Here is a 23,502-nt window from a genome sequence, read left to right as displayed (position 1 = left end):
TCAAGGTGTTGATTACTTGAATGTTTGTTAAATGAGGATTATGTGACAATTATTTTAAACTTTAATGTATGATGGTCTACACTTTTAATTGACAGTGTGCATTGTGGGCTTTTATTATAGCCACTTTTGCAAATTCAGCCCTGTTGAGCCTTTGTTATAACGGGTCTTAGTGGGTGACATTTGAACACTTGGTGTGAGGCACAAGGATAGAGTAAAGAAAAGGAAGGCGGCGTTTTCGTTAAACTATGCATGTTGAAATCAGGTTCCACCGAGATTTGAACTCGGATCACTGGATTCAAAGTCCAGAGTGCTGACCATTACACCATGGAACCACAAGTCTTAGTCCATAATTAAGATCTCCAGGACAGTCAATTCTCTTCAAGGATTCAGATGTTGGTCAAAGATTTACTCCGCCTGTAGAGTGAACTGTTATCAGTTACACACAGCCTTTTCACAGCTTTCCCACGTGTTAGATAGTTCCGTGTGTCATCAGCCGCCATCATGTTTCGTAGAGAGAGCAGAGTCAGGATCTACGGGCTGAAAGAGATGAGGATGGAGATGGAGGAGAGTGAAGAAAAGCTGCAGGTCGCAGCAAAGATCGTGGCCCTGAACGAGAGGGAAGCTTGGCAGAGCGACAGACAGCAACATCTGGAGGAGATCGAAAGTCTGTAGAAGCTGTTGCAGCGAAAGCAGAATCAGTAGCTGAGCCGACTTTACAGAGAAAAATGGAGATTGAACAAGAGACAACAAGTCAACTCCTTAACACCATCTCTTGCTCCCTCAGCAGAGCTCGCTGAGGACAAGAAGAGGTGGATGGAGAAAGTCAACCAGCTCCTCACTAAAAAAGACCAAGAGCTCAGCAAGGAGACCAAGGAGAGGCGAGCACGTACAGCAGCTCATATCGACACCTTGGCCCAGCAGAACAAAGTGAAGGCAGCTCTAAAAGAGAGCAAGCTGAACAGCAAAGCTCAAGGAAAGTCTCCAAAAAATTTAGAAGAAGCTGGTGGAGACAGAGGAGAACTCTCCAACAATCTGCTCAAAGCCAGTAAGGAGTTTTCCAAACCGTCTGAGACTTGGTAGAACAAGGTTCAGCAGCTGGAGGAGGAGAAAAGAGTCATTGAGAAGACGCAACATCGATTAACGGTGGCAGGACAAAGTCAATCAGCTGGAAGAGCTCCTTGAAAAAAGAGAAAAACAGAGTTTCTGCATTTAATGCAGAAGCATAAAATGCAGGTTATCATACCCCCCGAACACCTGGAGCTACCGCAAAGGTTCTGCCCCACTATTTTCAAACTAAAATGACCCATTTTTCTTTACTTTTAGATGAAAATAAACATACATTAATGAAAAGTGTTCCATGAACACGTATGATTTACATGAAATAACATTAATGTGGGACTTCCCTTTCAGGGGTGCCACGTATACTTGAAGTATTGACATTTATTTTCATAGAAAAGCCTTGCTTTAGATGCCTGAAATATGTGTTGCTTTTGACGCCTCCAACGCAGCATCATGTGAATTTCTCACAGAGATGAATAAAGTATTTATCTAATCAAATCATTGTTTGGTTTATATGTCCACATCCACCAGCTACAACCAGGTAATCCACAGATTTAGGGCAAGTAATTAATTACAACCACACTTCAAGGTAAGTCTCTTTAAAACCTGATCTGACGGCTCAAATTTATTCAGAAATTTAGGGAAACTGTAGCTTATTTACCTTAATCATCGGTCACATTGCAAAAAAATGCGCAGAGGTTATCTAGCCTTTCCAAGGCTAATGCTACTTTCCTGGTTTGTTGTGCCGTGTCTCTACTCTCCACCGTGTCTTCATTACCACGCTCCTCATCTGCTGCTACAGGTCGGTAAACGGTGTCTTAACCAGAAAATGTTGTTTTATGTTATAGCCTTTTATCAACGCTAACGTAAACGAGAGTTTAAGAGGGTTTGCTCGAGTTATTGACAGGTGAAACGTGATAGCAACGGGAGAAATTTCCCGGATGGCCGCCATACGGGCCAATCTAATTTTTAGTTAACGTCGAGCTAGCAAGACGCTCATATATACAAAGGGTAAATCAAAGTTATCCTTGCTATTGGCGAATATTAGTAATATTAGCGCCAACTCTTAATTTTTTTTTTTTCAACTCTAACGGTCCCTCTGCACCGTTTTACGGGGCGGTTGGCATGGCAACTAGTAGTCGCCATTATGTCATTATATTCTGTTTTTATAGCGTCAAATAACTTAAACGGAACTTATCCAAAGAATTGACTCTTGAACATTCATCAACATTATATTAACCACCTGAAATAACAGGAAACCATTCTTGGAAAATATATATATTTATATATACATCTGTCCAAGTCCCGCTAACAGGGAGGTGGTGGAGCTTATGAGCCATACTACAGCCAGTCACCAGGGGGCGTTCTCACTTTTGAGAAGCTGTTCCGCTGTCCACCTTTATGCTGTCTATGGGCCTGATCCAAGAACTCCAAAGTTGCGAGATGGCGTTGCCTGTATCCATGGGAAAATAGTGTCAGTTTGGCCAATGCGAGGAAGTGGGGACGGTGGGTAGACAAAATCCACACAGACGCAGGGAGAACATGCAAACTCTGCACAGAAAGGCCCCATCTCACCAGAACCCTTCCTGCTGTCAAGCGTTGTTTTTACGGTTTAACACTGTACTTTAAATGTGTGGGTTTGAAATATACTTCACAATTATAAAGCGACATGCATCTCTTACTTGCCCTCAGACAAATTAAATGATTACTTTATGTCCATATAAATGAAACCTAAACACTCTCCAAGCATCCAAGGTTAGCAACCCTTGGTATAAAGCTAATTTGCAAATGCAAATGAGCATAACATGATGGGAAATCAAATAAATAAACATATGGCGATTTGCAAAAAAAATTAACATTAAAACTAATGCAACATCCACTTGTGGTGACTTTTTATGTCTTCATAGTTACGTGCACGTATTCCAGCATCGTCATCTTGGTTTGGTACAGTGATCTGAGAACGAAGACGCAATCAACATCATAATGAAGCCTAAATCTTCCACTGACCCAGAAAAAAGTTAATGGAAAAGCTTTGCTGCTCTTTGAGGTGGCGGAATCTATGCTTCACTGGAGCAATGGGAAAACTGTAAAACCACTAGAGGTCAGACTAAAACATGGTTTCTGCCCCAGCCACGCTCCGGTAATTAATGTATTTGTTTAAGAAATTTATATAAAAGCCTGTAAATGTGATTCAGGGGTGATGATGCAAAAACAAGGGGATAGATTTTTGTGTGTGTCTGAGTCAGGTCAGGTCCAAAAGTTTCGCAGAAGAACACTCAATCATCACAAGATGGTCAATATTATTCACTTCTCCTGACAGTGGTCTTAATGTTATGCCTGGTCAGTGTATTACAAGGTCCCGGACTACAACTATGATGTTAAACCACTAGAGGTCAGACTAATAGTCTCTGCCACACCATCCATCCCAAACGTGACTATAGCTGCTGTTGACAAATGATATATTTAAAAAAGTATTATTCCACAGTAAATAGATTTGATTATATTAATCTATAAATAACGTCCCCTCTTTCCCTTTGCTTTAGTGGAAAAAAAGCACAGTATCAAAGTATTTATATTTAATGAGCTGCACCTTTACAAAATATGTAACGAACAACCGGACATTTCTTCAGAAAAAGAAGTGCAATTTCTGTATAGTTCTACATCTCAGTGTTGTGTTATGTCCACAACTCTTTCTAAAACTCTGTGAACCCTACACATTTTCCGCGAATAGCCGCTTCTGTCAGCGCTCTCTTCTCTTTTGTCGGATGTCCTTCATGTCTCGCTGTTTTGGAGTCACGAAGCAGGACCCTCCACCAGTCACAATGATGTTTGACGCCGTGTGGACCGGTTCACGCCATGTCCACAGTTGTTGATGAGCTAAACCACAGTGTTTGTGTACATCAGAGCACTCCCCATAACTGCCATCTGTGACTCATCCATCCTGGACTCTGAGGAGGTCCTACCATGAAAGAGGAGACCTCAAAACAACCAATCTAATATGGATCTCCATCACAAGAAAAGAAGGCTATCCGGATCACCGCCCACAGCATGCTCACGACGGTCACCTCATACGTCCCTCCGGTCCTGATTATTACTGAGGAAAAAGAGTATGAATGCTTTTTAGCAATACCCATCCTGATAACCCTGACCCCGACTGCAGGCAGTGCAATCACGCCTCTGCTCTATCAAGGCAATGTAGGGAATTTGAAGATCCTCGGTTGTTTTGTTTGGCCGTTCAGAAGGTTTATAATGTGGTTTAGCAGTAAAGCTTTATGTCTTACAAAATACCAGAAGTGGAAATGATTAATTATCAGCTATCTCATTCAATTCAATGAGAAGGTGTGTCCAAACTTTTGCCTGGTAGCGTATATTTTCCATTTTCATATATAACCACAATATGAAAAGTTGTACTTTCCAGCGTACATCTGCAGTAGCCTGGTATGTAAATGATGTTTGTTTATAGCCACACACCAGTGTCAGTATGTAGTACTGCCGTGAAAAATGATCATCATGTCATTTACATTTGCAATGTGATCACAGCACCTAGGAACTCCATGCAAATCTGCCAAGGAGACAAAATGATCCAGAAGATCTTGCAATTAGATGGAGGACTTTTCTCCTGAGATTAAACGCTGAGATTTTGAAATCATGGTCAGCTATGTTCAGGAGTCTGTGGTGCTAAGAGTTTACTTCACTCTGTATTCAGAAGCCAATAAAACCCCTATTGCAACACAACAATATATTCATAATTTTAACATTAACAGTCAATACACATTAAATGAAACAATTAACAAATGAGATAGCGAGCTTCACATATGAAATCAAGTTAAGAATCACACAAACACATCCCATAATAGGTCCATAACAAGAGCAGGAGCCAGGGAGGACTGCCTGTAGTCTGTTAACTTTTTAACATGACAGTTTTGAAAACTTGTTTCAAACATCAGGACTGATTTGTTGAGAGAGATAAATTAGTATAAAGTAAGGTTAAATTAAGTCTTGCACCTTCCGACCCAGAGAAAATCCAGTTTACCAACATTGTATAAGTAGAGTATAGGCATGACGGCGGAACCGGAAGTGGAAGTAATAGTAACTGGAAAGACAATAGTACATACGAAGACGAAAACACTGCTGATCAGACTCCGCCCGATTGTATAAAGAAACACCGGAGGGAGGTAAGAGATGATTGCCATAGCCAGGCTGTAGATGAGGGTCTGAAGGGCTCTTTGCTTCTGGGGGTGAATACTTTTTCCGCCAGGGCCGGACTTGGTCAGTGTTAAGACAATGAAACAATCACAGAATACGATTATTACAATAGCAATTACAAATGTCACAATGGGAAACATGGTGAAGTACAAGCCGTTGTTTACAAAGTACACAATCCCATGGCCGACTGTTACAATCCAAACAAAGCTAGCCATCGCAACTCTCGGTGCCAGACTCGTCCTCTTACGGTAAGTGATTGGATAAACCACAGCCAGGTAACAGTCAAGACAGATGCAAGCCATCAGGAGGGGTCTCCCACACGAGTTCATGGCATAAATACTGTTCCAAGTCGCCGATAATGCCTTACACTTCCATATGTACATATTCAATAGTCCAAATGGAATGGAGGCCAAGAAGACAGAATCCATGATGGAGAGGTTCAGTATGAAAAAATCATTCGGCGTGAAGTGGGCGCCACCCCTGTGCGTCTTAAACATGTCCCAGAGGATGGCAACGGAGGCAGGCAAACCAACACAAGCACACAGCATTGAAAAAAAACTCCAAATACGTGTGCCTGCTTTCATACCCTCACACCCATCAAACTCCCAGCCTCCTCCATATCCAGATGTGGCAGAGTTGTTGAAACGAACATATGCCTCAAGCAACATTACTGAGCAGAGTTGCGGAAAGAAACCTGAGAGACACGAAGGCAACAGGTATGAAGAAATTTTCCACAATGTCCAGACACGTTGTGTTGAGGGATGGATGTTGAGGTGGTGCTATATAGTGATGCCTTGACAAAAGTGTCCAACATCTGTGGGCAGTGCTGCACAGGTCTGCATTTATATGGCGTATCCATCATGGTCACGTCTTGTTGACAGTGGTAGCTTTGCAAATCCTATCATGTATGGAAAAGAGCAGACCCACAGAGCACAGGGGATTCTCAAAACATCACAGCGAGACATTAAATATACAAACCAGTGTTTTGTCTCTCGGGAGCAGTTTACCATCTTAGTTCAATTCATCAGCAATCTAACATTGGTAATTTGCACAAAAATTAAATCAAAACTCAGACAATCACGACAGCTAATAGAACTCTTTAGTCTTTAGGGGACCATGATCATCTGCACCAAATGTTATGAGAATCCATCGGGTAGTTCTTAATCTTATGGCCTCTTTCTTTCATCCGACAGGATGATAAACAAATTTTGCCCCAAACCATCACGCACATTTCAGCTGTAAACCACTGAGTTTAGATCACCTGAGTCAGTAGGATGCATCCTCTAGGTTACAGGACTAGCTCTGTATTGGCAGACCATCCAGAAGTTGTTGAAATAGGACTTAAATCGAAACATGACTGGAATCTGAACCCTTGTTCGCATGTGAAACCAACCGCTGGCCACTCACTGCTATCCTGCAACTGGTTGCTTGTTGACTTTCCATCTATGGTCTGGCACATTAACCTGCCTAAATGCTTATTGAACAAGTGGAACATAAAAAAATGTCACCACGCCCATGATTAGGCGATTGAAACTGGTGGTAGGAACTGAAGTCTTTGACTGTGAATCGCTGCGGTAACATGGCAATCATCTGCATCCCACCGGTTGTTGCCACCGAGTAGAAATTAGTTCAACTCGATACCACTTAGATTTTTTTTTCTCTACTCTCAACTTTCCGTATTTCACTGATTATGAATGGTAAACGACCTCAGTCAGGAGAACACCAAAAGAGATATCTATCCTCTGGAGGCAATGTTGATCTGTGACCACTTAGAATTCATCCTGCATGGCTGAAGAGAAGAGATGACGATGGTTCTGTTTACCACAAACTCCAACCCTGAACTGAGTAAACACTGAAATGATGAATTTATTTAAGTTATGCAAAGATAGTCAGAATTTGCATTTAGGGTGTCCAGGAAACACTTCCGCAAAACCCTGCGTGACGACTGAGCAAACAGATGTTTTAGTCGTCAGCAGGTGGAGGAAAAAGCAAATGTGCAGCGATTGCTGACAAATAATACAAAGGTCTTGCTGGGGGTTTTGATGAAGTTAGTTTCAAATGAGAAAATGCAGTCGCAAGTATATTCAATATCACAACGGGAAATGTATTTAGATACTTGTCAGGAGAGGTCTTAATAAAGTAGTGCAGTTAACGCCTCAGCATAATTCAAGTTATGTGTATTTCTTGTCATTTTTTTTGTCTTTGTGTAGTCATTTCATGTCTCTTAAGTGATTTGGTGTCTACTGTAGTTGTTTCCTGTGTGTTCCTTCCTAGTTGCTGTTTGTGTCTACGATGATGTTTCTAGAGATTTTGTGTTTAGTTGTCTTCATTTTGTGTCTTCACCAGTATATCCATATGCAGCCCAGTCCTACCTTTATCTACCACACAGGTCTTTATTTATAATTTTACAGGTTCTCTAAGTAAAGCTAATCTCTTTGATGCAGAATCCATTTTGTTGTTTCAGAATGCTGAAGCACAGAGCCTGGACTGTTTACTGCACGTGACAAAGAGTTTGACATACTCTGTATAAAAAGGAAAGACATGGCAACATAACTGACATCAGAGTCGATCAGATTTAATGACCTTCAACTGTCCATGATACAGGTAATATATTAAATTAAGAACATTTAATCTAAGTATTTAGGAAGAAAGAGATGTTCCACTGAATTCTAATTAAACCTTTAGATCTTGTTAAATCCTCTGGATCTCAAACAGCCTTATGTCGGTGTCGTACCAGATGGGAGGATCCAGGTTGCTGTGGCAACATGAGTCAAAGAGGAAAAACAAGTCAACATTAAGAGTCAGAGCCAAAAGATTAAGACTGAAATATGTAGTTTTTACATGTTTTTTTTTTTTTTTACCGTAAGTATATGACTCCCCACATGTATGTGCGGAACCACGCAGCCGTGCCGGCGTTGGCTTGGTACTTCCTGATGAGGATGGGGTGAGGGACGGGCAGGAGGCCGACGAGCGTGCCGTGCTGAAGGAACTTCAGGATTTCTGACTCGTCTGTCAACCCCCTGAAAATTGAATGCAATGTAATATAAGTGATTTGGATGCCAATGATCTAAATCCATGAAACCTGAGTCCAACTAATCTGATCCAAGTGACAAGAATTTGAAATAAACTGAATGCACTAAAATGAATCCAAATAATCAGAATCAAGTAAAGTGAATACAAGTCATAAAAATTCAAAACGGAAAGTAAAGTTATCTGAATCTAAATAGTCTGAATCCGGTTAACCTCAATCAATTAAACTGAATCTGAGTATTCTGAATACAAATAATCCATACTAAGGAATCTGAATTAAAATATCTTGAACCAAAATATTTGCAACCTAAATCTTAGGTATATGAATTTGAAATAGCATGAATTGAAATATTCGGAAATCATGTGAATCCTAGTGATCTAAATCCAACAACTCTGAGCACAAATAGCCTGAATCTGAAACAATCTGTTATTAATTCAATTATGACTTTTGTTTAGTGTGGTACAATTCATACGTAAAGAAACAGAATCAATAATTGCGGTTGTCTTTTATTTTAGAAGTGGCCTCTTACTTGTCGATGCAGATCTTCTCCACCTGAGGGACCAAAACTTGCAGCAGCCTCATGATTGTCTGCAGAGGAAGTTTGGACTTCCACGACAACACCTGAGAACAGGCAGACGATAAAGAACCACGTCATGAAAGAAACATCCACACAGAACGTAAATACGAAGCAGGGGGGACATTTCCTACCCAGTCTGGATTAGCGGTCCAGGTCGCCATTGACGAGATACTTGACAGTCGACTCCTGGTCGCTTCCGACTCTGCGTTGTAGGACTGACAACAGAATAAAACACCTGAGCTGCAGGAAGGAACTCTCAAACACAGAGTGAGAGTGATGAGTTACCAGGTGTACCTCATGGTCTTTTTCTGAGTTGGACTCAGTGTCGCTAGCGGCAGCTGTCTGAGGAGAGTCTGAATGCGGCACAACAACCAACGTCCCATCTTCACTCACACGAGACTTCTCTGTTATCTTATCGATTCCTGCAACAGACAGCACGACCTGTCCTGAGGTATAATTATGGTTTTGGGACAAACTATGACTCAATTTTTGTAGGTTTGACATTTTCCTGTGTGAATATTGGATATGAAGCTACAGCCAGATAGCATGAAGACTGAATCTGTGGTAACACCAGGTGTTAAAACTCGTCTCCACGTGTGTCCCCAGCCACCGCTTATGATCTAATCTCAGTTTCTTTGTATGTGAACAAACAGCTCCTCCTGCTGTTTGTTTCGTGTCCGTCACGACTTGGGGAGATGATACATGTTTTGGAACAAGCTGCCAAGTTTCTCTATGGTCATCTGTTAACTCTGTTGTTGTTTAGGGTGGCTGTTGGTCAGGTGGTAGAGCAGGTTGTCCGCTAATCTCAGAGATGGGGGTTAAATCCCTGGCCAAACAAAGGCCGGTCATCAAAGCTGAACTCTTTTTTTGTGTCTCATTTTGTCTCATTGTAGTCTCTCTGTGTATGTTTGTAGTTGTTTTCTCATTCTGGTCTTTTTGCCCCCAGTTATGGCCACTTGGTCTCTTTTCACAGTATCTATGCTTTTATTGTTGTTTTGCGTCTCTCTTTGGGGTCGTTCGGCATCTTTTTAGGGCCACTTTGTGTCTTTTTGGTCATTTCTTGTCTCATTATTTTACTTTTTTATTTATTTATTATTTTTATAGATAGTTTCTTCTTGTTACTTGATCCTGAGATATTATCTTCAGCTGCTGGACACAAATGCTGGCAAATTAGATGAGTCAACTTCCAGTTATGAACAGGGTTTTGATTCATATTTGAAACGGCCTCTACAGTTTTCCTCTAAAGTATCACGAAAACTTTGCTGACTTCATACCTGGAGTGGCCTCTAAGCTGGTTTTCAGTGTGCCGGGCTCAGCGGGTACTGCAGGCCTGGAGCCCTGCATGAACTCGTTCTCGGTAGAGTCAGTCCTGGAGACCCCAGACTTCTTCCTCTTCTTCTGCAGGGCCTTCTGAATAGACGCCATGTCCGACAGCAGGTTGGCCAGGTGGTGGAAGACATTTCGCTTGCGGATGATGGTGTACACCAGGTTGCAGTTACCTGTGAGGAACTGGTTCAGGTTTTCACTCCATAGTGGCCTGCAAAGTGGTATATCATTGAGTTTACATCTTCTCACCATCAAACTGATACTGGATGATGTTGTTGAAGACCTCCAGCAGGAAGAAGACAAGGTGGTGGTTCTGTGGGGCGCAGAAGAGAAACCAGGGTGTGGAGAACACTTCCAGCAGGTGGAGCAGCTTGTTGGCCGCGACCATGGACAGGCTCTTCAGGTAAGGTGAAACTGTGGAGGCACAAAAAGTCAAACCAGAATCCTAAGGAGGCTCTGCAGCTCTTTCGCTCCTCCACCGGGGGGCAGCACTTCAACTAACTATGACACTCACTGTTGACTATTATAGTGAGCAGACAGTCAAACAGAGGCTGGAGACGCTGGTGTCCACTGGTGATGATTTTGTGGAAGATCTAAGCATGAGGAAATAAAGGGAATAACTATAGTTAAGGCTGCTGTTGAGTATTGATTTACAGTAGGGGAATGCTTAAAATACTATTGTAACTGAAATACAGTCACAGAGAGCTCTGATTTGTAGAAGTGTCTCACCACTACGAGCAGGTCAGCATGGGTTCCTGTGAAGACCGAGATGTCCATGGGGACGTGAAGAGTGAATGGCTTGTTCAGACGGACGCCGAAGTTTCTCTCTCCACTCAACAGCAGCAGGATGAACACGGCGATGTGCATGAGGCCCACGCGGGCTGCAGATCAGAGCACAGTGTTTTCAGTAATCATCCGTTTTCTCTGAATAAGCACACACAAGCCATTAATGACTCACACTGATCTGCTCTGGCATCGTTTAGGTAGAAGAGGATGGGAACCAGCATGTCCAACACATCGCTGCTCTTCAGCACAAAGAACAGGAATTTCTAAAACGCATAAACAAGTCGGTGAGATGAAGCTTTAAGTCTTCTGCCCTATTTAACTCTTTCACGTAAAGACCTAGATTAGCTGTTGTTTTGATTTTTCATTAAAAAAAAAAAAAACTGTATTTACTGTGTATTTTAAAATCCCACACTATGAATATTTTGTGGAGTAAAGTTGGTCTGGAGTCTCTCCATTGGGAACTGGTACAAAGCCCTCACCTTGTTCAAGTCGCAGAACTTCCAGAAGAGGATCAGCAGCTCCTGGTGGAACTGGATCTTCTTGGCGGATCGGGGCAGGTAAGTCTGGGCGAGGGGGTTGTTGAGCAGCCGAGCCAGCCCTCTAAGGATGAAGCTCAAGTCCTGGTGACCAGAGAGACACCACTTAAACATGTCATCATCCTATCCACGGCTACACGACTGCTATTTCTCAGTACCTCTTCTCGGTGTATCCTCGAAAGATAATTCACAAATAGGTTATCAGGTCGAGCAGGCTGAAGAAAAAGGAACATTTAAAATTTCGTTATTGTACATTTGAAATTAAATAATTGATTCGTTCATTTTCTGCCTTAAATACCTCTTGTTCCTCCTCAGATGAGGGGCATGCAGAGGCGTCCAGGGCCTGGAGGGCGGCGCTGGCGGCCGACCCTCCCTCGTGCTCCAAGGTGACGATAAGGATCTGGGCCGCCTGCTCCACCAGCTGCTCCCGGTAGTCGGAGAACAGTAGGTGGTTGTAGGGGATGCCGTAGCCCACGGGGTCGTAGGCGCACACCACGTTGAGCAGGGAGGTGAACAGAGGCAGGGCATGTCTGGGTGAAGGACCAGGTGGAGGTCAGTCGGAGCTGTGTGGTTGTAGCAGTGCTGGCAGCTACATGCTAACTATTAACATATAAGCAGGAAATACTCCACCTTGATTGTAAGCTAAACTGTTCACCTGTGTGGTTTTGTAGGGAAATGAGGAGGTGAAAACAGCCAATAGGCCCTTGTTGCTTTTATAGTCTATAAAAGAAAGGCTATGCTAACCTGGCTGTCACAGAAAGGGGTAGGTTTTCCTCCTAGCCCTCCGACTTTCTCCTGCTTAAATTGGTGACTTTATTTCTTTCTGGAGTGTGAATGGGTGTTTCTCTGTTTTGCCCTGTCATAAACTGGCAACCTAAACCTAAAAAACAGGCGGGTTTTAATGTGGTGATACACAAAAGAGTAACAGGAACCTGTCACAGAGGTCAATTTGTTTACAACAAATGGCCCTTACTGGTTGGAGGACTATTCAATTCATTGAAAGTACCCATCTGACCAAGTACAGTGCAGCTTCCTTCTTAATTGTTGTAGAGTATAAACTTCTTTTGATTGCAAGTGTTTGAGTATTTGAACTTCATGTGACTAAGTTACCTGTTTTCTGAGGAGCAGAAGAAGGAGACCCAGGGATTGAGGATTTTGCTTTCAGAGGAAGGAGAAAGGTACATGGCTTCAGAGAAGCAAGTGAGTAGCAGCTTCAGCAGCTCCGTCCTAAAAACACACAACAAAACAACCAGAGACGATGTGAAAGCGCCGTAACCTCTGAATCTGTATGGTCTAACCAGGTCATAGCCCATTTTAAAGACATTTCCTGGGACAGTTCCAGAAATAGTCTGTACACAAAACCATCTGGCCACCACCAGTTGACATTTTATCATCTTATGCGGTACTTTTGTTTTCTCCGTTGATTGCTTATAATAGCCGCTGTGGGTTTTTTTCAGAATGAGCGAATACAAAGATCCCCCCTATTGAGTAGGTGGTCTTTAATGTGACCCAGGACTCATTGTGTGTTCAGAATGTGTCCTAGACCACCTTCACGTGTGGTCTGAGAGCAGGTCACTCAAATGTATCTTCAGTGTGTCCTGGTTCACACTGGATTGCCCAGAACAGATGTTAATACAAGGTCTGAACAGACAAAAGCATAACGTTACAAACTTTGAGTCAGTTAAGGACATTGTATTTATTAATTTTACTTATATTTAAAAGGGTAAACCACTACAGGGTTTATAACCTCTTTTTCTGTGAGGTTTCACACAGGATGATACACAATCAGGGAATGAAACGATGCTAAAAAACCCAGGTGGAAACTAATGAAGGTAACTATTAGGGATGTTCGATATTGACTTTTTGCAGATATCCGATATTGTCCAAATTCTTAATTTCCGATTCCGATATCAACAGATATGGTATACTGATTACTTTTTTTACTAAAGTTTTTTTTTTTGCCCAAACTAATTTTAGGTAGCAAGCAACCTGTTAGCCACAGTAGCTACACTCTGTTGTTGTTTTGGCTCCGGTTGCGGTTTGATAAGGTCATCAATCGCGCGCCGTAAATGTCTCAGGACCCCACAAGCAGCAACAGCAGCAGGAGCATGCAGCAGCACAACCCGGGCATTATGTTATCTGTTTTCATTATCGGTGGTAAAACCAATAAAGATATGAACAGATATTACAAAAGTAGGCTAATATCGGCCGTTATTATCGGTTGGCCGATGTTATCGGACATCAAGTAGTAACTATCAACGTACAGAACATGAGCCATAACATGTGAAGTAGCCAAACTATGGTGCTGTTCAGGAAAACCGTTCTACCAGTTCAGACTGAAATTACACTTTCAAGAATTTCACCAACACAAACACACAAATAAAGATCTGTGATCATGCCGCAGTCTCACCTGTTCAGATCATGGACGTAGTTGAGGGGAGGCGACTGAGCGAAGCCCACGCCGGCCTCCCAGATGTACTCACAGCTGTCTATGGATTGCATGTCCTCTGTATCCTGCAGCAGGGACAAGAGAATGATGATATTTAAGTTTTAATGAACAAAACTCAGTTTATAATTGTGAAGTTTCCATACGCACCATAATCTCTGGTAAATAAGGCAAATAAAGTTATCGAGAAAATAGTCTGTTTCACTATTCAGATAACCAGGTCTGAACAAGGTCTTAGAATCTAACCTAGCATCTAACCCTAACATTTTATACATGGACAAGGGACATAGGATAAACAAAAAAGAATCTAAGCTTAAATTCTAACAGTGGGATTGTGTTCACACCTACTTCCACCATGTGATTCAACAAGTGGACTCCGCTGACAATATCGGGAAGCGACACCTCAGCACAGATAACTACAGCTTCATGAATAGATGGAACAAGGTGCTACCATTGTTCCTACAAAAGTAAGATGACAGCAAAGGGCACCAAGCCACAGCTCAGTAAAGTTCATGGGTGGTTAAACCGGACCCAGTAAGGCGTATGTGTATTCAAGGTTATTCTAAACTGGTCACGTCATTAGAGGATTGAGAGAAGTGTCTAAAATAATTGTAGTGTGGAATCAGTGGGTGTTCACACAGGCCCTGGCAGTAGATGTAAAGAACCTAATCCAACATATGAAACAGAAATATAATGCTCATCCGCATTGGTTTAACCTCCAGATTAAAAAAACTCTGGTCTGGTTAGTGAAAGCTGAATATAACGCTCAGCTTCCTTTCAGTAATGTGTTTCACATGCTTCACTGGTCACAGAGGTAGGTGGTAACAAAAGGACAGCTGCCGGCCATTTTCCACATTTTCCAGTTTTAACATTTCCTCGGGTGGCAGCTCAAAGTGATCCGACTGTAGCACAGATCACCTCCCAGTCAACACAGCAAGTGTTTGCTGAGCACAGTTAAGAAGTGTCTACCCTGTTCAAACACAGCCACTCCTCCCTCTCCGTGCCAGGAAGTCACTCATTAACTCGAGCTAACGCCTGAGAAGGTTGTGTGAAGGAGATAACTGAGCTAGCTGGGGCTGCCACATGGTTTAATAACAGGGACTTTATATGAGCAGCAAAGTCTTGGTGTCAGAGCTAAAACGAAGTAAACGCTCTACTGAAGATTGTTCTGTTTGTCTTCTTGTTGAGGGAGGATTGTTGAAGAAGTAACTCCCAACATTTTGGAAATCATTTCTTGTTATTCAAAGACTGAAATAATAAGTTTGATGTCATTGTGTTAAGTGCAAAGCTGCAGTCTTGATGTGGTTAGCCTAGCTTAGTATTAGCTTTGGTGGACGCTTGGTGGTGGTGTTAAAATAATTTATTGCTTAATTTTAATGAAGTCATTAATTTTGTTAAATTAACACCGATGTTTACATTTCTCCAACTCCTTTTTCTATGACTGAATATCCAGAAGAGATATGTTCTTCGTCTTTAGCGCTGATTACTAAATTACCTGCAAAGCTAAAACATTGATCATAGCGAATTTTACAAATGCTTAACAGAATGTATCATTCAGCACGTTCTAACGTTAGCATCTAGCTCTTAGCAGCGCAGCATTATGCCAAGACCAAGGTTTATACACACAGGTTAGTAGTGACAAGACAAGAGGTTTGTATTGTTCATGAAATTAAACAACTTGTAGCAATGATGGGGGGAAAACCTTAACGCCGGCGAAAGATCTAACTCCAGCCATATATTAGCAATTTTATTATGTTCCGATTGTTTCACTTGGACATACAAATATTCACTAACAACCAGCTGTCACCAACAAATAGACAGATGACAGAAGAATCTATTGGCACATACTGTAGCTGTCCCTTATTTGAGTTGTTCTATTGAGGCTATTTAAGCCAGTGCTTAACAAACGACATCTGCCCACTGTTTTCTTAAATAGCTTCTGTATATAAGGATAGTGGGAGGTGGACTCACCTGGCTGCTTTTCTTGCGACTCTGGACAGTGAAATCCGGACAGAAGAGAAGGTCAGCGATGGCCTGCAGCAGGGACTCAGCCAGTGGCCGAGCTTGATCATCGTCAGCATCTTGGTCCAAACGCTGGAGGATAAATAGACAGGTTGCAGTATCATGGTACTTCTGTTGTATGATTGTTGATGTAGTGTTTTGTGTTGTAGAATAGGTATTGTTGAATAGTGCATTTAAAGGCATTGCCCCCCCATCTCATAAAGGATCTAAATACTGTGATACTGGTTCATCTTACATAATCCTATTTAGGATGTTACAAAAACTGGTACTTTGGTACAAAGAGGTTTAGGATGTAAAAGTATCTTGCTTGGCTAAATTAGCAACTGATTTTATCCTATTGAAGCTAATGTTTACATAGTTTACATAGCACTTAAGATAGTGCCAAATAATATGAATCTAAAATGGCAGCTAATGTTATCTAGTTTAGGTCAAAGTCACATTGTCACATGGCTAATGTATTGGCGAGCAATAGTTGGGTCAGGCTAAATCAGCAGCTAATGGTATCTTGTTTGGGCTAAAATAGTGGCTAGTTATATTCTTTAGGCTAAAATAGCTGTTAATAAAATATTTTAGGCTAATTCAAGCTACTACTCTACTACTACTCAAAATATTCAACATGTCACAAGTCTCTAAATTAAAAATATAGTTAAGTTTGATTTTTCTTCAGCTTTTCTTAGCTCAAAGTTAAATACAAAACAGGAAGCTACAGCCTTTAACCATTAGCTTGGCTTAACCCCTAGAAATGGAGAGACCATAGACTGTAGGAAAACTAGACACCATGACAGCTCCTCAAAAGTGAAGCCAAAGCTCCAAACTCGTAAGATGGTATCACACGTATTCCCGCGATAATAATCATTAGTTTGGCCAATTTTTTCCAGTCTATGGGAGAGACACAACTTGAACTTGAACTGCTGCTCTTTGCCATTGAACAGTTTACAGAGCTACCTGTAAGACCATGTCAGGTTTGAAGAAAATCTAGTTAATATGTGAGCGTTAGAGCTGTTACAGAGTGGATTTTATAGGCTAACCTTATTATTTCCTTTATTTCCTGCTAAGCTGCTAAGTTAAGCCTGCTAAGCTGTGCTAACTGGATTTTCTCATGTGACTCTCTGCAATACATGATACAATGGTACGTGACCTAGGAAAAATAGAATTTAATGTGACAAATCAGCAAATACTTATGTTTATGTCACCACCTTAACTTGTAGTTTAGTTCATATCACTCAGTTTTACAGGTTTCTTGCCTTCAAATTGAATCAGCCACAGTATTTCCTTGCAGAATCAACAGCAACGGCTGCAGCTCTGCACTTCAGTCCCACAGTTTCATTAAGGGACATTCAATCCCTCCTTAATTCAACAGCTGGCCAGGACGAGGGTGAGATACAATATGGGCAGTGTTTGGACCTGGGTCCCCTGCCGACCAGGTAACCAGAGACCTAGTGGTCGTCAGGGGAAACGGGGGGGGGGGGGGGGCTGGCTTTAGTCAAAGACCTCCACAGCATCGACAGCATGTCTCATGTTACACTCAGACCTCACCACTTCTAACCAGCGCAGATTATTATGGCTGAAAATATCAAAGGGCCTCAGGTCCCCAGATATCTGCAGAGCTGACAGATTAAACTCCACAAACGGGCTACACAAAGATAGGAGCCTTCTCCTTCTTGTGAGAATCGGTTCACAGGACAATTTTGATAATTTCTTGGCCCCTTTTCTATTATAAAGTGTTTTAGTGAAAGTTCAGTTTCATGCAAAGATCAATAAAAGCAAAACATAAGGTGGGGAGGAGGGGGCAAAAGGACAGAAGTGTCTGCAAATTAATAAAGTAGGTTGACTTAAAAAAAAATGGCTTGTTGTAGTAATACCTTTAATTTGTGGTACCTTTGTGGTACCTTTTATTGTCAATGTAACCTTACAAAAATCAGCAGCAATGAATAGCGTGCCATGAAAATTATAAAGTATACAGAAATTAAAGAAAGGGGAAACGGGTTAAACCATTGATGGGACAAAGACTGACTGACATAATTATACAGATAAATAGTTTTTCCAACTAGTGGTTCATTGACTTCTGTACTAAAAACAACTCTTTTCGGTAAATTGTTTCCTGCAAATAAAACAGTAATTTTGATAATAAGAATGGCAAAAAAGACGTTGGCTTAAGTGGAATTAATTATTGCTTCCTGAATTCATCCCTTCCCGCGAGCAACATCTTTCACCAGCTTCACTGTGAAGTCTTTCGTAAACACTGTGTAACCTCCAGTGGTGCGAGCAGCGATAAGCCTTCACACTTCACGTGGCCACAAACTATTTGGGTTGGATTCGTACCCCTGATCTGCCGGCTCCGGGGACGGTGGACCAAAAGAACCCCCTCCAGTCGGCGTCCTCAAAGATGTAGGGCAAAATGCGGGTGAGGAGGCGGGTGCAGTTCACCACGATCTGTCGCTCTCTATCTGAGGGGCAGCCGGAGTCGGCGCACTGGACCAGCCTCTCCACTGCCTGAGGAGAAACATCATTTAAATATCTGCGATGTCCACCGGACACGTTATATTCTTTTCCTTCCAAGATTAAATCTTTGCTGAATCTAATTTATTATGAATGTGCAGATTTTCAATCGTTTTGTTTATAAAATTACACATAAATACTAAAAATGTTTTGCAATCACCCATAGTTGCATTTCCTGCTGTTTGAGCACATTTGTTGCAGCTACAATTTTATTACTCTATAGAGAGTAGCAAGAATACTATAATCAAGGCTTATTGATCTGCAGGAGCATACTCCTTTTGGATATTGCTCTACAGCACCTCTAGTGGTCAAACCCACCAGAGGAAGCTATAAAAGAATTTATGAAACTGCCACAGAAGCACACCAGTGTACACATTTCTTTTACTCATTTTAAAGGATACTTCCAGATAATGTGAATTAATTATAAGATCATTTGTTGGATTTCCCTTCAATGTGTCTGTTGTATGTGTGTCATGCTAACTTTGCACCTCCCGTATAAAGATTCAGAGAAACGTGCACTCACTATTTGTTGAAGCTTGTCTGCACACGTTGTGGATTTGGTAAGTTTCCTAATGCTACACTGAAGACAATTTGGAATCTAGCTCAACATTTTTCATCGTGCGGATGTTTGCGGTTTGCCTTCGGGGGAATTAGTGACTAATTACATTTGGTGGTTTCAGTAAATCTAACTGCTTCTTTGGAAGACCTCCCGCTCTTATGACCAGACAGGACATTAATAGGTGAGAAAGCACCCTGAGTCTTTTTTTCCCCCCTGACAAAAGTCAAACAAAAAGTGAAGCTGTGATTAAACATTTTACATTTTCTGTCCATCAACAACAAACAGTCATCTCAAAAAGGTCAGGTTTCGATAAATGAGTCAGCTTCACTAAAACACACAGAAAAAAAAACCTCAATGTGAGCAAAACTGTAAAACTTTGACGGAAACCAAATCTAAATATGGGGCAGACATTGCTGGACACAGACGTTCTCCTAAATATCGCTCCTGCTCATCCACAGTCCACAGTTTTTCACCATTAGAAAGAGTTCCCGGGTCAGACAATATGATGTTGCTGCTGCTGTCTCTTCTGTCCTTATGTAAATGACCTTTAACCTTCGTGCTGAGAGTGTGAGAACAACAAACAGCTGAATTCCTTTATCTCTGGCTGTTTCCAGGACGGACAAAGGCTGCTTTTAAAAAGTCAGACTCACTGCCTGCAGCAACAAACACAGGAAACAAGACTTCCTGCAGAGCTTCAAACATTAAAGTAGTAGCTCTCTTCTTGTTTCCCCTTCTCCAAGTCTGTAGTCTGTGTGGATGCGTCCCATCCAACCCTAAATTTTAAAGTCAAAGTATGCAACTGAACAAATCTTTTTGTTCTGACACAGACATTGAATCTGATTCAGCTCTAACAAATCTACACCGAGTCCTGCTTGGATTCATTTTCAGTCAGTCCCAGTGAACGGGCGTTACCTTGTAGCAGAGGGTCGCCAGGTTTGATGGAGACTCCTCTCTGACGGCTCTGATCTCCGCTGCCGGCACCAGAGCGAACACATCCTGGACGGTGGTGGAGGAGTCGGACCAGAACTGATCCCAGAACGCGTTGTCTGAGGCTTCGACGGGCTGAAAGGACACAACAATAACATCTGTATGTTGTGTGTTTTTGACGTCAGTTTACGCACTTCTTTATTAGTTTAAAAATATTTAAATGCTTTGTTTGGTCTGACAAACATATAAATCCATCTGTTCATTATAGTCACATAATAGTTTTAAGTATTTAACCATTTCAGCTCTAAATACAAGAAAATCTGTTGTTTAAGTTCATGTGAAACACTATCATTCCACATTTAAGTTACAGAAGATGGTTACTTTAACAGTGAAGAAACAGGAAGGGGTCTTGGTCAAAAGATTAAGTGATTATTCGAATCATTAATCATTAATCTTCTATCAACTGATTACTCGATTAATTTACCAATCGTTTAGGCTCCAAATGTAAGAAACTCATAAAAAATATACATTTAAATGTCTCCAACTTAAACATGAAAACTAATTTAAAACACTACAACCCACATCAGCACTGCAACTAGCAGTTCTAATTATTGATTAATTAGTTAAATAATTAGTAAATTGTTTGGTCTCAAACTGTAAGAAAATAAAGTTATAGCTATACACAACTTGTTTTTCCTGATCCACAGTGAGAAACCAGAATAAATTCAAGTTTATAATTAGATTAAAATTGTCAACATTTATGTTTTTTGGGGAATGACACCAAGATGTTGATTGATCTACTTGTAAGTGATTAATTGGTCAGTTTATCATTAAGACTAAAAATATCAATCAGTCAAAAAAAAACAAACAAAAACAAAAACTGAAGATTGGCAAAGATAAATAAATAATGACTACCGAAAAAGCAGGTGATTAATTTTCGATACATCGATTAATCGCCAACGTGTCATTTAGCATCCACATGTAAGAATCAGATTTAAAGCATGTAAATTTAACCTGAAGATTTTAAGCAGCACACACACAAAATAAATACCCAAAGTCAGTATCTAAAGTCCTAAAAAATGCACAAAAAAATAAATTTCAAATAAATATGTTTCAAGGCTGTTTGAAAGTGGTCATCGATAAAGTGATTCTAGTGGATTTTAAGTGTTTCCTGTTCACTTTGTGTGATCAGAGCTGCACCACATGCTACCATCTGGTAACCAACTTTATCTCTTCATGCTGCGTTTAAAGCTAAGAACGTTTCTTTGTTTCATCCGCAGAGTTTGACTCTAAAAACCGACCTGAGTTCTTGTTGTCAGCTGGATCACCGCTTTCCTGAAGTGAAGTTTGGTGTCGGTGTTTCCCATTTTTTTTTCACCCCTTGGACACAGACCTCCTCCAGCCTGGATCCGCGTTGGAAGGAGGATAACCTCCCTCATCCACCGCTCCTGATGCGTTCAGGCGCTGTTCGGAATAATTAAGGCAAACAGGTGCACCTTTTACTTGCAGCCAAAGAGCTTTATTAAAAAGATATTCAGCGGGTTGTTCAATGAATGAATGCATTACACTCTTGCACTACAAATAGTTGGTATGATATGTAGCCAATATAGTAATCTAAAATTAACAGGAACTTGTGCCGGACCAGCAGGAAGCTGAAAGAAAACAAGATAGACAGAAACACACTCCATTTGTGATACAAAAACTGTTACCGTAAGCAATGATTTTTGTACAAAAGAAAAGAAAACACATTCAATAAATTGAAACACTCATTATAATACCTCTACCAGTAACCCATGTCATGTCTCATGTAATAATAATTATATGAGATGTATTAAAACCACGTTTTTTAAAAACATTTTTTTTAAAGTGTCACTGAAATGATAATAGGAATATAACTAATAATAAAACTAAATAAGCCCCGCTTGTGTGCAATTTTATCCACAAGAATTCCAACGGCGCCTGAAGGCAGCACAAGCCGACCAGGATCCAAACAACCTGACTTCCGGGATCCTAAAGTACATATTTACTTTTGTGCTCGTTACGTCGTTCACCTGATCCAGGTTTTTTTTTTTTTTATTCAAACACGTGAGACACATTCAGCCGCACGTACAAACACGTCATCATAGCATCATCATCATCATCATCATCACCTGCACGAGGTGGACAGTGGATGGAGGACGCTTCAGGTACAGTCAGGATAAATGAGCTCTGACTGTTCTTGGCGCAACAATGACATCCGGTGAATGCATCACACTGCACAAAAGGAAATATTGGTCAAGACTCCTTGACCAACCGGTTACTCCTTCACGTTATCATTGTTTACAGAGATATAAATGTATTTTGTTCGTTTGTTTGTTTTTACAGATAAAAAATTTTCCATCAATTACTTCTTGAAGTTTTGATTGTTATTATATACAGAGTGACTGTAAATATTATTCACCCATTTGGAAAGAAAGAGAAAAAAGTTAAAGAAAGTTAATAGTGATATAAAAGGAACATGTGAGCGCATACTGTGCTTTTATACATGATCACATATCTGGTTAAGTCTAAGCCATGGCTTCAGGTGACCCTTAAAGGTGGCAAGGCTGGAGCTTTCCCTTATAGAAGGATGTAGTCTGTTCCACACCAAACCTCCTTTGTAAGACAGCACATTCTGACCGAACAAGGTTCTTCTAAATGAAACCACACAGTTCCCATTCGTGACAGCTCTGGTTCACAGAGCAGAAAGGTTATTAAGTTAAGATATTGCAGTGGTGATAAGTTTAAGGTTGTTTTTTTTTTCTTTCTGAATTTTCAATGCTTTTTTTTATACAGAGTTGTTCGACTGGTTTTAGTATTGAAGAGCCTGTCATAGACCAGCTAGTAAAGCAGTAGCTCAAATGTGAAAGTATCACAGAATGTAAAAACATCAGAGCGGCACTCTCAGATAAGGACCACCGCATTTGTTTAAAGTTGTAAAGATGGAATTCTCCGAACGAGAAAGTGGAGTCATAACATAACCTAAATATTTAAACTCATATACAACATTGATTTCCTCACTTCCTAAAAATACATTGGAATGTGTTGGAGTAAACAATGGATTGTTTTGCAAAGAACATGCAAAGTGTTTTTTTGGTGTGTGTTCAAGAGGAGACAGGAAGTTTGAATATGGGTCAGGGCGGTGGAAAATTACCATACCATGGGCATACAACTGCACATCCACATGGAAATCATAGTCAAGATAATTTTGCTCTTTTTTTCACAAGAAATTAAAAAAAAAAAAAAACAAAAACAGAAAAGAAAGAAAGAAAGAAATCAGGTCAAACATCAAACTGAAAACAGATTTCTACTAGGTGTTCATCATCAGTCAAAGCTTTATGGTGGGAGTGGGAGTGGCAATTTCATTTATTTTGTTTTTTTTTTTATCTCTGCTAAAATGCTTCCATAAACACACAGGAGACTTCAAAGTCACCCAAAAGAAGGTTATTTGGTTTATATTTGTGTATTTTGAGTTTTTTGACTGGACCAGATGCTTTGTTTGGGCTTCAA

At 40.9% G+C, this 23,502-nt stretch overlaps 1 protein-coding gene, 1 long non-coding RNA gene and 1 other non-coding gene across 3 annotated transcripts; 1 reads left to right on the top strand and 2 right to left on the bottom strand.

The window, feature by feature from the left end:
* Nucleotides 1-260: 260 nt before the first annotated feature.
* trnaq-uug lies at nucleotides 261-332 on the bottom strand. The gene has a single exon. It is a non-coding gene; the product is annotated as a tRNA-Gln (tRNA).
* Nucleotides 333-5,312: 4,980 nt separating this feature from the next.
* On the bottom strand, nucleotides 5,313-21,437 carry LOC125022055 (protein HID1-like). The gene is made up of 19 exons (XM_047608339.1): nucleotides 21,276-21,437; nucleotides 19,960-20,109; nucleotides 18,312-18,482; nucleotides 15,939-16,061; nucleotides 13,932-14,035; nucleotides 12,632-12,748; nucleotides 11,820-12,051; nucleotides 11,680-11,736; nucleotides 11,465-11,605; nucleotides 11,158-11,248; nucleotides 10,929-11,080; nucleotides 10,714-10,792; nucleotides 10,449-10,613; nucleotides 10,148-10,372; nucleotides 9,168-9,295; nucleotides 9,005-9,088; nucleotides 8,826-8,917; nucleotides 8,127-8,285; nucleotides 5,313-8,020 (listed from the first exon to the last, which is right to left on the bottom strand). The coding sequence occupies exons 1-19, from the start codon at nucleotides 21,411-21,413 to the stop codon at nucleotides 7,957-7,959; spliced, it is 2,472 nt and encodes an 823-aa protein (XP_047464295.1). The 5' UTR covers nucleotides 21,414-21,437; the 3' UTR covers nucleotides 5,313-7,956.
* LOC125022056 lies at nucleotides 11,950-12,698 on the top strand. The gene is made up of 3 exons (XR_007114409.1): nucleotides 11,950-12,073; nucleotides 12,193-12,284; nucleotides 12,650-12,698. It is a non-coding gene; the product is annotated as an uncharacterized LOC125022056 (long non-coding RNA).
* Nucleotides 21,438-23,502: the final 2,065 nt, after the last annotated feature.

The sequence above is a fragment of the Mugil cephalus genome, chromosome 16 (assembly GCF_022458985.1).
Source record: "Mugil cephalus isolate CIBA_MC_2020 chromosome 16, CIBA_Mcephalus_1.1, whole genome shotgun sequence".
Taxonomy (NCBI): domain Eukaryota; kingdom Metazoa; phylum Chordata; class Actinopteri; order Mugiliformes; family Mugilidae; genus Mugil; species Mugil cephalus.
This window is presented reverse-complemented; position numbering and strand designations above follow the sequence as displayed.

Coding starts and splice junctions, on each gene's coding strand:
- LOC125022055 (XM_047608339.1), bottom strand. CDS start 21,413: ATGAGGGAGGTTATCCTCCTTCCAACGCGGATCCAGGCTGGAGGAGGT. Junction 14,036..15,938: donor GTCGCAAGAAAAGCAGCCAG/GTGAGTCCACCT, acceptor TCCCTGCTGCAG/GATACAGAGGACATGCAATC. Junction 10,793..10,928: donor ATGCTGACCTGCTCGTAGTG/GTGAGACACTTC, acceptor CCTCATGCTTAG/ATCTTCCACAAAATCATCAC.